Here is a 14,522-nt window from a genome sequence, read left to right as displayed (position 1 = left end):
CCTCTAAACATTACTTTGACGCTTAATATCTCAAATTGTGTGTAAGTAAAAAATTATACAAAACTGATATTTAGAAAATATATGTCGATACGAATCTAACATGAACCCAAATGACAACAATTTTCTTACCTATAAATCACAAAAAATTGGTTAAAGTCGTAGTGTAAATAGTGTAAAAAACAAAATTGTACGATATTATCGGAACGGAGTAAAATTATAAAACTTGCACACTTTTCACTTGGGGAGTCCTGTATCACAAACAAGCCGAACACTAATATGCAAATATGTGAATAAACCATTCAAACATCAAACTTCAGCACTCCAAACACACACGAATGAAACAGAAATCAAACGTGTCAGTGTGCCACTAAGATTTAAACTGCGCTTGATATCATGTTAAAATATTATTGATGGTCAAATATATTGTTGTGTTCTTATCCAAAAGCATACGTCTCTATTTATATTTCAAACTCGATATCATACTGTTCGTAGGTTTCCTAACTCATATATATACTTCTATCTTATACGGAGTACTTCGTATCACATAGCTCAGATAGTCAGATATAATACAAGTCTATCACGACATTCTATCATCTAGGATAATTATGTTATCTTTAATACATCCGTCAACATACACTTGACATGAGACTTCAGTTATGAATTATGATTGTTCAATTTTATATGGATTTCAAAGTTCGAGATTACGGTTAAGAATTGGTTTAGTGAAAGGTTAGGTCAGTACAGAGTATTTCAGTATTGTTAGGGTTGTGCAAACTGTTGCTCATATGGTGCTAAAGTCTTCATCTTCCATAAAAATCCCAAACTTATTTCTGAGGAAAAGGAGAAAATTTACACATTCACCTTACAAAACCAGATGGCATTACATCTTCAATCAACAACAAGCGCTTCAAACCCTAAAAAAATCATGTCTTTCTTCAACCCCAGATTCAATTACCCAACAGAACACCCAAAACCCTTCAAAAACCCCTTCTTATCATCTCAATTGCCTCATCAATACTTTCGATTCTTACCAATGTGACCCCACACCCAGTTCTTATGATATGGTTATCAAAACCCTAGTTCAAAAATCCCAATTCAATGAGCTAAACTATGTTCTATTACATCTCCAAAATGTTGAGAAGTCCGAAACCCCAGAAAGGGTTTTTGTTGATTTGATTAGGGTTTATGGGGATAAGGGTATGATAAAGGAGGCAATTGATTTGTTCTTCAGGATACCTGAATTCAGGTGTGTTCCAACTGTGCTTTCATTCAATTCTCTGCTTTTTATTCTTTGTAGAAATAGAGAATATTTGCGAATTGTTCCTCAATTGTTGTTAAAGAGTAGGATTATGAATATCCGATTGGAGGGGTCGAGTTTTACGATATTGATTAATGCCCTTTGTCGAATTGGGAGGATTGATTTTGCTATAAAGTTGCTGAATTACATGATTTATTATGAGTTTGACCCTGATGGGAAATTGTATTCTTTGGTGTTGGGATCATTATGTAGACAAACTAGTGCAAATGTGACTAGTTTGGAGGTAATGGGTGTTTGGGAAGACATGAAAAGTGTCGGGTTTTGCCCCGGTAAAGAGGATTATTGCAATGTGATTAGGTTCTTGGGGAGGCAAGGAAAGGGTAAAGAGGCATTTCATGTATTATGTGAAATGAAAAGGGAGGGAATTAAGCCTGATATTATGTCCTATACAATGGCTCTTAATGGTCTTGTTGAACAAGGCAAGTTTTCGAAAGTAGAAGAGTTGTTTGACGAAATTCTCATATTTGGTCTGGCTCCGAATGTGCTTACTTATAACGTTTACCTAAAAGGCTTAGGTAAGCAAAACAAAGCCGGGGATGCGTATATAATGGTTGGTTGCATGGAGGAACTAGGTTGCCCACCTGATTTGATTTCTTATAATACCGTTTTGGAAGCTTTTTGTAAGGTTGGAGAGTTGAGTAGAGCAAGGGAAGTTTGGAGTGTGATGAAAAAGAAAGGTATTGAATTGAATGATGAATCATATAGGTTGATGATTGATGCATTGGTTACCGAGGGTGAAGATACTGAAGCTTGCAATATGTTGACGGAAATGGTGTCCAAGAATTATCGACCTATGTCCTCTACATTTGATAAGATTATATGTAGTTTGTGCCATAAGGGGCTTGTATCAAAGGCGTTACATACTCTTGAATTAGTTTCTGGCCATGGTGTTTTACCAGGCTCCGTTTCTTGGGAAGCACTTGTTCTTGGCTTGAATCTTAACCTTGATCATGATGGATTGATGGGGATGTGTTTGCCAAGTTTTGTAAACTTGCATGAAAATTGAAGACAGGTTTGAATTTCGTGTCAACAATATAAGCTGATGAGTTTGCTACATCTGTGAATGCTACAATGGGGATTATCTTGTCATATGAAAGGTCAAGCACTCTGATTGTTTATTCAAGTTGGATGAAACTGAAAAAATTTAGAATGCTGTAGTGCCTTGAACTGATTTGTTTGAAGACTCTAACATCACCTTTATATTCTGTAGCCGGGTATCATTAGTTGCAGTATACATAAACAGAATGAACAAGTTTCATTTCTCGTATCACTTGTTCAGATTCTATTGCCAATGGGGGTATCCAAGCTCGCTTCTTCTTTGATATTTCCACTGCTTGTGTTGTGGTTGAATCAGGCCTTCAACAGAGGGCCTAGCTTGATAGCAGGCAAGGCACTACTAGAATATCAACTGGAAGTGAATTCATGTAATCTTGTTTAAAACCGGTTTAGCTAAAATGGCTCTGGTTACTTGTATATTTGATGAGTTTAATGTAATGCAAGTTACAACTTTCATCGTACGGTTTAGGTTTTTTCTAATAATATTATTCCGGCCAATTTGTTAAAAAGGACCTTTTATAACCCAAATTTTGCGAGAAAGGACCTTATATAATTTTTTTTGTGAAATCACACCTTAACGTAAATTTTTTTGCGAGAAAGGATCTTATATAATTTTTTTTTTGGGAAATCACACCTTAATGTAATTTTTTTTTGCGAAAGACAACCAAAAGTAAATTTCCGGCATTGACTGAGCTTTTTCGGCCATTGACTTGCACGTGAGAATCACGTGTGACTTTATTTTGCTAATCACACCCAATTTTCCTCCAAAATTCTAAGCTTTAAAACCTAAAGTTGAAAAAAAAAATCGAAATAAAGTCAAGTTTGAAAATTCAAGACTCGGGAAAATCAATGTCTTTAGCCAACGTAAGCCACACGTGCTGCTCACGTGCAAGTCAATGACCGGAAAAGCTCAATCAATGCCGGAAACTTCCCTTAGGTCCTTTCTCGCAAAAAATAATAATTTAAGGTGTGTTTTCACAAAAAAAATTATATAAGGTCCTTTCTCGCAAAATTTGAGTTATAAAAGGTCCTTTTTGGCAAATTTGCCTATTATTCCAAAGCTGTCATTTTCCTGTTGTCTCATTCTTTAACAAAAATCGGAATAAATTACGAAAGCACAGGATAGTAGGGATTCATTTCTCACTGATGCACCTAAATGAAAACAATCACAAACTCTTATTTAAGGTGGGTGTATAATAAATATTCCCTCCGATCTTATTTCCAATCTGCTGAATTTCAATCAAGTGAGAGACGATCAAAGTAATGAGTTTAACCAAAATAAAAGTGACATTTAGGGATGCAGGCGTAATTTACAAGATATTCAATCAGGACTGCTGGTATATGTCAAAAATGAAGAATATGATAGCTACATCTGGAGTATTGTTGTATTTGGCCCAACAAAAAATACTGCTGATGAGACCTAATCGCAAAGAATTGCTTTGGAGTGTAATTGTTTTCATCTTGTATGAGAGGCATTTACAACGGCATCAGCCTTTTGTATCTGAAGAACCATAAGAATGAACCAAATATAACAAGCCCAGTCGTTCCTGTAATGAGTAGCGTCCATTTAAACGCATCAGGATAATTAAACAATTCAATTTCAAAATTCATGCCAAAAATTCCTGCTACCACTCCAAATATGGCAACAACAAAAGTTGCAGTAGTTAGCAGCAGCTCAAACTGGATCAGTTGGTTTCGAACATTATCCTGCACGCAAGAAATTATAGTTGGAATAAAAATACTGAAAATTTTAGTCACACTAATACAGTACATTTGTCTTGGGACTCCTGAAAATTTATTGTTGTAACTACTAACCACTTACAGGGTACAAGAAACACACAAAAGGGGCGAGGAAGTCACTTCCAGATTTAAGACTATACTAAGTTTTTGGTAAGGGAATTTTCACTCAGACCACGAGTCAATTAACATTATTGTATACTTCAACTAAACTGAAAGCACCCGCAAAGCTAATGTGGAAATTGCCAAAATTTGTCTCAGTCAAAATTTAAACAAGACCTATTTAGTTCCCCATCATATGACAAAAAACTTGAGCAAACTTGCTTGCTTTCTTCCAATATAACAGTAACTCGTCAAACTAAAAGCTCTAACATGGCCTCAAAAAAATAAAAACAGGATCAAACACCAGGAGACAAGGGCAAGAACTGAGGCTCTTATTAACTGGTTATCAAATTGCCTAATTCCTTCAGTTTTCCTTTCCCCTCTCTCTTCAACTATGTTCAATTTCATATTCTCATTTCTCTATTCATAAACATGAACCACACATACCAGCTGAATGTTAATGAAATCTTCAGTATCCTCAATGTACTCCTTCAGCTGCAATGAATAAAGAATAAAACATGTAAATAAATGTTCCAGTATGATAATAAGAAAACTACACAAGTTCAACTTACCGATGTAAGCTTGTTATAGGTGCTGTCAATGACCACAAAATACGCTTCCAACAACATTTCCAGTTCTTCTATACTCTCTGTAGCACTTTCTGAACTTCTCATGCTTCCAAGACGGCTTCTTGATACGCTGAAACTTTTCTCTAGTCTTCGTGAATCTAGGGCAGAGGAGACAGGAGAAACAGGAGCAGAGATGGACACTGCACCATCATTTGATCTCAATCCTAAGATTGATTGTTCACCATACATTGACATTTCCATTCGTGACTTCTTCTCTGTAAGATACATTTCTGCCATATCCCCATCATCATCCATCAGCTGCTCTATCTCATCCCTAACCTATAAAAAAGAAAAAATCCAACGCTAGTTATGCTCTATCTCATTGTTAGTTCCACAAATGCCTTCCCCGGGAAAGTTAAATGCATATTCATAATTGCTCTTACAATAGAATAATTTGCCATAACTGCATAGTACCTTCTGGACTCTCCGAGTTAAAGCAACAAGTCTGCTTTTCAATCGACGCACACGTTCTAAATTTAAAGTACTGATCTTTGATGTTAGTTCGTCAAGCAATGGATATGCTTCAATCTCTAGTTCAGATGCCTGGCCAATTCAAAAACTTGAGGTCAAATCATTAAAAACATAAAAAGTTATACAACCAAAAAACGGTTTATTGCAATACCCAATTTATTGCAGCAAACAAGAAAGACGGCACCTGAACTCCATCAAAGAAAGCAAAGAGAACACGGCATACCTCAATTATCGACCAACGTATTACTTTAAGTTAAAAGGAGATTAAATTTGTCAACATATTTGTCCACTAATGTTGAAAAGCTTGAACACACAAGTATTAGGTGTAAAAGTAACGTATTGGCTAGTATATCCCTGTTACAAACAAATACCCCCTCCGTCCCTAAAGATAGCCCCATTGAAAAAAATTCACTTTATTAACATTTCGGTGTAAAATGTAAACATGAGTTGGTAAAGTGGGCCCTTGAGGAGAGAGATGGAGAGAAAGCAAGTGGGAAAATATTTTAAATAAGGTATGGGGCAAACAAATAGGGACGTCCCCAAAACGAATATGGGGCAATCTTTTAGGGACGGAGGGAGTACCTTAGATCAGGACATTAGGTGACAGTTAAACTGTGGATATCGCAAGACGATGATGTTACCACGACAGTTGATTGTCGTAAACTATCATTGTAATCTCTCAAGAACCACACCATAGCACAGTTTCCCAATCAAATTAGGGCCTCCAAAAGTCAGTGCCATGATGTATCTCCCAATTCTTTTTAAATAAAAACAAAGATCTTGCAAGCTTCATTTTTCAGAAGTTGCTTTAGAGTCTCTGTAAAAAAAAGTCAACTGCCCGAAAGTGCTATACTACAATACTGGTAGATATTCTTTACCATGAAGAAATATGTCATTGCTTTAACAGCTTGTTTGGAGAGGCATTTAGGAAGGAAAGTGAGAGGAGGAAAGGAGAAAACAAATTCTTATCTTTGGATGGCAAAAAGCATGAGTGGAGAGATGGGGAACGTTGCTTGAATTCATTTTTCTATCCATTTGCCCTGCTAATTCACACTCACCACCAACGGAGGAAGTAGCCAACTAGGCAACTAGCCATTGAAATAGAACTTGAAAGAACCGGTGAATCAAATTCAATGATCCAAATTCATCAATGCCTTTGAATCTCCTTTGACCCCTCCAATCCCTCGCCGTCGGCGGTGGTTTTAGATGTAAGTTTGTCGTTGAACACTTCCTCTCCAATATATGGGTGTCAATTGCATCAACAATTCCGTCTATCTTCGCCATCATTGATGCTGGCAACATGATATCTTGATTAAAGATGAAATTAAAATCCGAAATTTGGATTGGGGAAGTGGTTGACATTATCAATAGTAAGTAGAGAAGAGGAGAGAGAAAGTGGCAGATCAAGAATGAAGAACAAAAAATGGTCGTGAAAGTGAGAAATGGCAGTAGAGGAACAATGGAAGTAATAAGGGTAAAAAAAGTTACCCCCTCCATTCCTAAATAAGTGTCCTATCCAGCGTTCCTATTTAAGTGTCCTGTTTGTGACATACACTTTTCCCACTTTTCTATAAATCATGATTGTTTTTTTTTCTTACACATTCTACACTTTTTCCACCTTTTCATCCTCGTGTCCACTTTTATTTGTACTTTATCAATAAACAATCATCTACTTTATCCCCTTCCCCATAAAAGCACTTACAATCATTGTTTTTCTTACACACCTTTCATATTTCTTAATACCGTACTTTTCATAAAATGAGACACTTATTTAGGAACGGAGGGAGTAGGAGATCAAAAAAGGAACGGAGGGAGTATGTCATAATTGTTATGCCTAATATTTCCATTTTCTTTCAAATCTTTCCAATTTTGGAGAGAAATATTGCTTAAATAATCCGTCCATTTCCCTTCCCTTCATTTACCTCAACCACTTGCTATCCAAACTAAGGAAAATGCATCCTTCCCTTGCTCATCCCTCCCTTTCCCTCCAAATCCTTCTATCCACAGGCTGTAAAGCAATGTACAAGGAAGATGTAATATGTTTTCTCCGAGTAAAGTACACGGAAGATAAAATATGTTCTCATATCCCTTTCATTCATCTGAAATTCCAGACAGTGCCTCATGAGCTAAATTACAAAGAAATGCCAAATACACAGGTACTATCTCCAACTAATAGAAAGAAAAATAGTTCCATACCCACCATCCCTTGTTTCAGTCCTTTCTAATTTGGGAATATCCAAAAATGTAGTATACCACCCCCCCACCCCCCCACCCCCCCAGGCAGCTAACTCTTGCAGAAAATGTCCAACGTTCATTGTACTTACCATAGTACCCACGTCTACTAACATTTAACAAAACAATGCTATGAGCTCACTCTATTTTGAACTGCGATTATATAAGGAGGTAAACTTCAATTACGTACAAATGTGTTGAGCAGCGATCTAGATGATAGCAAAACATCAATGTAGAGGATGATTTTGTGGCTTCACATCTACCTCGTGGGAACTTCTACAGAACGTGGGATCAGAAGTTTGGCGGCTACCAAAACACAATGAAGATGATTGATTTTGTGGCCACCCATCAACCCCATGGAGAAATTATAAAACTCAGATTGGAAATTGTGGCGGCAAAAAAGTGGCGAAGATGAATAATTTTGTAGCAGACCATCAACTATTCAACTCTTTGGACTCAACTAAGTTAAAAAGTCCTGCTTTAGTAGTGCAATTAAAGAACGAAGGAAACATATATATTCTCCAACGTACTTCCTCCGTTTTCTAATAGACGCATTATTTTGACTTTTCACACTATTCATTTACTAACTTTGACCGCATTTATTACTAATATATAAAACCAATTTTCGTATTTTTAATGGTTATTGGGTTAGTCTTAACATATGTTTTTAAATATCTAATTTTAATATTAATAATATGTAACTAAAGATATTGATGGTCAAAATAGTATACAAATGATGCACCTATTGTGAAACGGAGGAAGTACAAAGGAATAATATACACATCCAACATTTGCGTCCCTTACACCAATGTCATCTACCATGAAAGCAAAAACTTCAAAGTGCAACACCAACGAATCACAAAGACTTCAACCAAAATCTAATAAACATTAGTGCACATACTACACAACCAAGTAGCTCTATAGTCTCTCACCCTAATCGGAAAATCCTTCCAGCGTTAGTGAGGAAAGAAAAACTCCCATTTCATCCCATGTCCATCATCATAAAGACTTATTACAATATGTCGCTTAGTCATATCCTAACTAATTGTCTATCGACGAGATAGTTACTCTCCTAATCCCAATGGTCTCAATAGTTCATCAGCTCTTTTAAACTGAGATATGCATAGGGCTCCAGTCCAATGTCCCCATTAAGGGCACGCTTGGATTGGGTGTAATGCATTATGGGGTAATAAAAGTCAAACCACCATAATAAAAGGACAATGAAGGTGAATTGAAGTGGTTGTAAGGAGGGTGGTGCGGTGGTATTGTGATGAGAAGTTGTGGTAGTGGTGGTGTTGTGAGGAGAAGGGAGGAAGGGGGGAAGTAATTACCCCCCAAATGAGGGTAATAATCACCCTAGTGGGATGGTGGGTAATGATGAGGGTATTTGTTCCCCCTTCCCTTTATTTTCTTCTTGCCAACATTAGCTTGTTCCCTTTGACACCACTTCATCCCCTCATCATCACCTTCAATTACCTTAGTTTGACTTTTATTACCCCTTTAATACATTACCCTCAATCCAAGCATGCCCTAAAAGAATTTCATGCATCTGAATCTGAACATCTCAAATTCATTCTTATACTAACAAAACTTTTTTTTTTCCATATTAACCAAATGCCCTCCATTGGACAAACAACCTACCACCCTTGTCCCAGAAATTTGGGTGCAAAGTCCAATTAAATTTCTACTTCAGGGTGTAGAAGCAGCAGAACAGTAGTGCAAAGATGACTACTAGATAATAGGAAAATGGCCACACTATTCCAGTTAAACAATACTAAGTTCGTAAACATCTAATCATTGGCACACAAAAACAAAACACCATCCAAGTTTGAAGCCATTCCCTCCCTCCTTTCCCCAACAAAAGTATGTACTAAGGAGACTTCTACAAATCACCGCCGCAAATGAGTTACTAAACCCTCTCATACAACAAGTGGTAAGCCCAAAATGCACTAAATAACAATCTGAAATACTCCTTAATAAGAATTCCGGAGACAAAGTAACCTACTCCACCATAGCATCTTACTCTTAGCAAACCATATTGACCTAAATTTGATAAAAGAACTTCAATTTGCCTTCATATACAACCCTAAAGAACAATCTGAAATACACCTTGAGAAAATGACAAGTAAAACTATACTTCTGCTGAAATAAAAGGTACTGAAACTTTCACTTAAATCTAAAAGGAAAAAGCACCCAGTGACAATGAGTGAATACGTACACAAAAACCAACCTAATCAAACTCTTAGACCGACTTAGGCGAGACTATTCTAGATCATGTTCCCATCCTTAGTGCACGTCTATCGATTTTAACTTTCTTATGCGAACTACTAGTGTAAATCATTCAAGTTCGCCACTTCACCAACAGTCCAACTCAATTCAAATTCCTAAGAGTAGCACTTTTGCACCGTAATTCTTTGATTATTAGTTTATTACAGAAGGCCGGTGCACTCACTAACTTGCCAATCTTAGGGATAACCAAAACAATTTATTGTTTCTTGCCTGAAGAGTGAAGACCCTGAAGTGAACATCTAGATATTTGCTGCACACCTTCAATCCTTCTTTGACAAACATCTAGCTCCTCACAAACCAAACCCACTTCAGCCTCATCTTGGACACTCAATCAACCACCCTTTGTCCCCATATTTTGGATGCAAAGTCCCTCAAACTTTTAAGGTTGTAAATCTATAGGACCAGTGTATGGCCCGTAGGCTGTAACCTACAATATGATTAGAAACACCAAATCCTTAGCACAAAGACACTTAAACTTCCGTGGAGAACAAAGGTTTTAAAAACAACTTTGCGATTTAAAATTGACGCAAAAAAAAGGCTGGAAGATGGATTTAACTCGAAAATTGACCTAAAAGCAACCTAATTTGAACCCAAAACAACCCAACAGATCAAACTTCTTTCACAAGATGTTAGGAGTGTGGATCTATAGATCACTATTACCCCCATAACCCATAATAAGTTTGGAAACACCTGATTAGCACAAAGAAAAGTTAGAAACTATCCAAGATTGAAGTCACATCCCCCTACCACCCCAGCCAAACAAAAGTAGGTGAAGCATGCAAAATTGCAAACTAAGAAGAGATCCCCAAATCACCATCATAGAAGAATTATCAAAGCCTCTCATACAAGATTGGTAAGCCCAGCACGGCTCACACACTTCTTATCTAACTCACCAGAAGAACAATTAGCCCACTACTTTAAGAAAGACCTCATGACACAAAGGCTGTGAAAATCCATAAAACAGGGAGAGTCTCCTTGTTAAAGATAAATTGAGAACAAACAAATTCTTCGAAAACTGTGGCCTTCATATGAACACCAGATAATTAGCAAGTTAAGCACTCGCGAGAACGTAGCTGAAATCGTGACAGCGATAAAAATCTATTTGGTGGCCTTAGATCAACCCCTTGGGAACATTTACAGAACTTGGTTTCATGGGGGTGAAGAAAGAGAAAAAGTTGAAAGAAAAAAAAAAACTGTAAGCCTACTTTTGCCTTACTCTTTCACTGCTTATTAATCTAGAAAAATATGCCATTTCCAGGCTCTGACTTTCAGTTCTCCATCCTTAATTAGCTAATGCAAGCAAAGCGCAATCATGCTATCTGTTTTGTATTTGACTTTTTTTGTTGTATACTCCATACATCAAACCAAACCCACCCCACCCCAAAACAAAACAAAACAAAACTCCTACCACCAAGCAGATCAAAATGTCGTGTTAAAATTGGCATTTTAAAGTTGTTTTGATTTGTACAAGTAAACATGTACCCGAGGTGTGTGAATGACCAGCGTAATTCTGCCAGGGTTACTTGATTAGATTATTATGCATGCATAAGATAGAAAAGAAGGATAAACAAACCTGGCAGAATTACGCTGGATAATCAAAATGTCGTGTTAAAATTGGCATTTTAAAGTTGTTTTGATTTGTACAAGTAAACATGTACCCGAGGTGTGTGAATGACAAGCGTAATTCTGCCAGGGTTACTTGATTAGATTATTATGCATGTATAAGATAGATAAGAAGGATAAACAAACCTTCATTTGGATGGGTACATTTCCCTGTAAAAGATGTTTTAAGAGGAAGGTGAGCAAAAACCTGAGAGTCAAGGAATGAGCAAGCAGCCTCCAAAGCAACTTCCAGTGCTTTAAACTCAAAGGGTAGATAGTCAGGTGATGAGGTGTCAAAGCTTCTACCGCCTCTCATCCGGGTCATAGCATCTTCAGACTGCCAACCTTCACCAGCACCAGTGGTCCTTAATCGTCTCTGTAGCTCTACGACATACTGCAATACGTAGCTATCAAGGGAATTCAAAAGAAGAACCTCATCAGCTGTGATAATACAACGAATCTGCTCCAGATTAACAACTATGGCCTTCTCTCGACCAAGGATCGTAGATGGATACACAAATAGCGGATCAAGCAATCGTAAATCACGGGCAGGGAGATCACAGCGACGCATCATTGTGAACTTGTCAACTTCTATTACCCCGGAGTTCCCAGAAGTATCAACCCGGATCCATGACCGACTGCTTTGTCCTCGCTTCTTCAATCCCAAAACATCCATTCCTTGAAAGGGTGGGCGCCCAGAACCGGATGGATGATATGATACCTCTCTAAGGTTTGCAGCAGATGCAGGTTTCCTGGAAAGGAGGGGCTCCTTTATTTCTGCCATCAGCTAAAAGCTTGGAGCCTGCAACATAAAGGCATAATATCACTCTCTTGATCATATCCCTGACATTCTATGGCATGCATATCATAGTACTTTATTCCTTACAAAATCATCAAAAACATGACAGTGGCAACTGCTAGCTGCCTAGCTACTCCAAGCTCAGTGAAACCTAAGGGCTGGTTCAGAAATATTGGAGCCTGAGGCTAAATTTTTGTGGAGCCTGGATCCCTGGACATCAACTCCACTTTCCAATTCATATATTTTTGAGTCATATTCATAGAGTTCACCGGCAACAAATTCAAACACTTCGCTTTCAAAAGTTAATAAGACGACTTTATTCAATATATTCTGGAGAAATCTCAATGAAGGCATCAAAGCCAGACGGCAGAAAAAAAAAACACAATCTCAAACTCAGCATCTTTTCAGAGGATGCATCATTGCAGAGTTTTTCCCCTCTCATTCTCTACCTCTTTGTGCACTTCACTATTACTTACAAAAAATGACAATCAAGGACTTCTATCTTGACTTAGTCTCTTAACTTTATAAATGAATGTACAACATTACACTTGTATCACATTATGTATAAATACTGAGACTACTACAGCAGTACTACAAGTCTACAAGCAATTGGGATGATGTTATCTCGTACATAGAATATACAGGTTCGAATGTTAGTACTTTCCAAATGGAGTAGCATATAAATGCAAGGGAGCCAAGCAAAAATGAAGCAAACCACAGGAAGTGCATTTTTTATGATTCAAAACAGTTTTCATTCATCATAGTCATCAACTTAGTGCACATTCATCAAAAGCATTGCAAACTTCAAAGAATCCAAGCATCAATAACACACAATTTCAATATGCTTGTAAGATCTTAATGTACTCTTTTCTCTCTAATTCTTCATATCCATCAACCCATTCACAACCCAAATAATCAGAAATAATTGGAAAAAATATCTAGCAACAATCGGCCACTTTGACCTATGAAAATGATCTAATTTCAAGAAATTGAACATACTAGGGAAAACCTATCTACAGGCCCGTCCTTGAGACAGGGCAGTAGGAGCGCCCGTCATCAAGAATTGCAAAGGATAATACGAATTTCACGTAGAATTGCAAAGGACAATACGAATTTCAAGTGGAATTATAAAAAATTGCTAAGGATAATACGAATTTCATGTAGAATTATGAAGAATTGCAAAACATAGTACAACTTTCAATTAGAATCATCAAGAATTGCAAAGGATAATACGAAATTCGAGTAAAATTATCAAGAATCGCAAAGGATAATACGAATAAAACAACACCAAAAGAAACTAACAAAAAAACCCAACAGAATACATCTGTGATATCAGAAAATTACAAAATTTGAGTCGATAAAAATACAAATAAAATCAACCCTTCAATGCGATTAAAATTACGATTAAAATTACCCAAAAAGCTTAAGATTAAGCTATGAAAGGAGGAAAGAGAAAGAGCCCAAACCTCAGCCAACGGCAGGATCTCCAGTTGTGGTAAGCACGATGGAGCAGCCGATTAATGGAGAAATCTGATTCACTGAACACGAAATAGGGGGGGTGTGTTGTCAGTGGAAGCGGGAAGAAGACGAAGAATGAGGTGGTGTGCAGATATTTTTGTGCGGACAAGGAAGGTATAAAATGCCAAATCGCTATAGTACGAGTGAACTTCCTCTTTTCCATGCCATTTTGCCCTTTTCTAGATGGCAACGGCTAATGTAAGGAGTGTTGCCGTGTTTGAGATTCCAGATAATACTCGAGCCATGCTTAATACGAAATATGAGATTATGAGGACGGGCTTGAATTATGCTCAATAATATCTTAAAGAAATGCAGAAAATGTAAAAGAGATCTAAGTAAACAATACCGAGTAACTTCTTAGCCATTCGTCAATAATTCAATCATCAATTGCAAACTTTGTAATTACTTGATTAATTACAATTATATCTAATCATGGGCCGGGTTAAGCCGAGCTTTAGTGAAAAAGTGCAGCCTGCTTTGGTTGTAATAGAATAGGTTTTTGTTCATGCCGCATATTTTGTGTCCAAACATATTTTTTGGTCTTTTTGTCAGGACGGGTCAAACTTCGATGAAATCTAATCTAATCTAATATATACAACATATATATACAACATTGATAAGATTTTTCATTAATAGGTTGCTTTTGATGTATCTATAGTTTAAACGTAATGTATTTATAGTTTATAATTGATGTATTTATAGATTAACTATGATGTATCTATAGATTAACTATGATGTATCTCTATTTCTCTAGTGTAATTAAAGCCTA

General features: G+C 36.9%; 2 protein-coding genes across 2 annotated transcripts; one reads left to right on the top strand and one right to left on the bottom strand.

The window, feature by feature from the left end:
• The first annotated feature begins 674 nt into the window (after window positions 1–674).
• LOC110790228 (pentatricopeptide repeat-containing protein At2g38420, mitochondrial) lies at window positions 675–2,835 on the top strand. Its single transcript, XM_021995015.2, has one exon. The coding sequence runs from the start codon at window positions 786–788 to the stop codon at window positions 2,322–2,324; it is 1,539 nt and encodes a 512-aa protein (XP_021850707.2). The 5' UTR covers window positions 675–785; the 3' UTR covers window positions 2,325–2,835.
• Window positions 2,836–3,548: 713 nt separating this feature from the next.
• LOC110790215 (magnesium transporter MRS2-1) lies at window positions 3,549–14,021 on the bottom strand. The gene is made up of 6 exons (XM_021995000.2): window positions 13,702–14,021; window positions 11,645–12,238; window positions 5,257–5,385; window positions 4,786–5,121; window positions 4,661–4,708; window positions 3,549–4,081 (listed from the first exon to the last, which is right to left on the bottom strand). The coding sequence occupies exons 2-6, from the start codon at window positions 12,218–12,220 to the stop codon at window positions 3,851–3,853; spliced, it is 1,320 nt and encodes a 439-aa protein (XP_021850692.1). The 5' UTR covers window positions 12,221–12,238; window positions 13,702–14,021; the 3' UTR covers window positions 3,549–3,850.
• Window positions 14,022–14,522: the final 501 nt, after the last annotated feature.

Source organism: Spinacia oleracea, chromosome 5, assembly GCF_020520425.1.
Source record: "Spinacia oleracea cultivar Varoflay chromosome 5, BTI_SOV_V1, whole genome shotgun sequence".
NCBI classification, from domain to species: Eukaryota; Viridiplantae; Streptophyta; class Magnoliopsida; order Caryophyllales; family Amaranthaceae; genus Spinacia; species Spinacia oleracea.
This window is presented reverse-complemented; position numbering and strand designations above follow the sequence as displayed.

Bases quoted from the DNA above. Each gene is read 5' to 3' on its own strand.
- LOC110790228 (XM_021995015.2), top strand. From the start codon at position 786: ATGGTGCTAAAGTCTTCATCTTCCATAAAAATCCCAAACTTATTTCTG.
- LOC110790215 (XM_021995000.2), bottom strand. From the start codon at position 12,220: ATGGCAGAAATAAAGGAGCCCCTCCTTTCCAGGAAACCTGCATCTGCT. The intron at 5,122-5,256 runs GTACTATGCAGT...TCTTTTTTATAG, and splicing joins TAACTCGGAGAGTCCAGAAG to GTTAGGGATGAGATAGAGCA. The intron at 4,709-4,785 runs GTAAGTTGAACT...TATTCATTGCAG, and splicing joins CCTATAACAAGCTTACATCG to CTGAAGGAGTACATTGAGGA.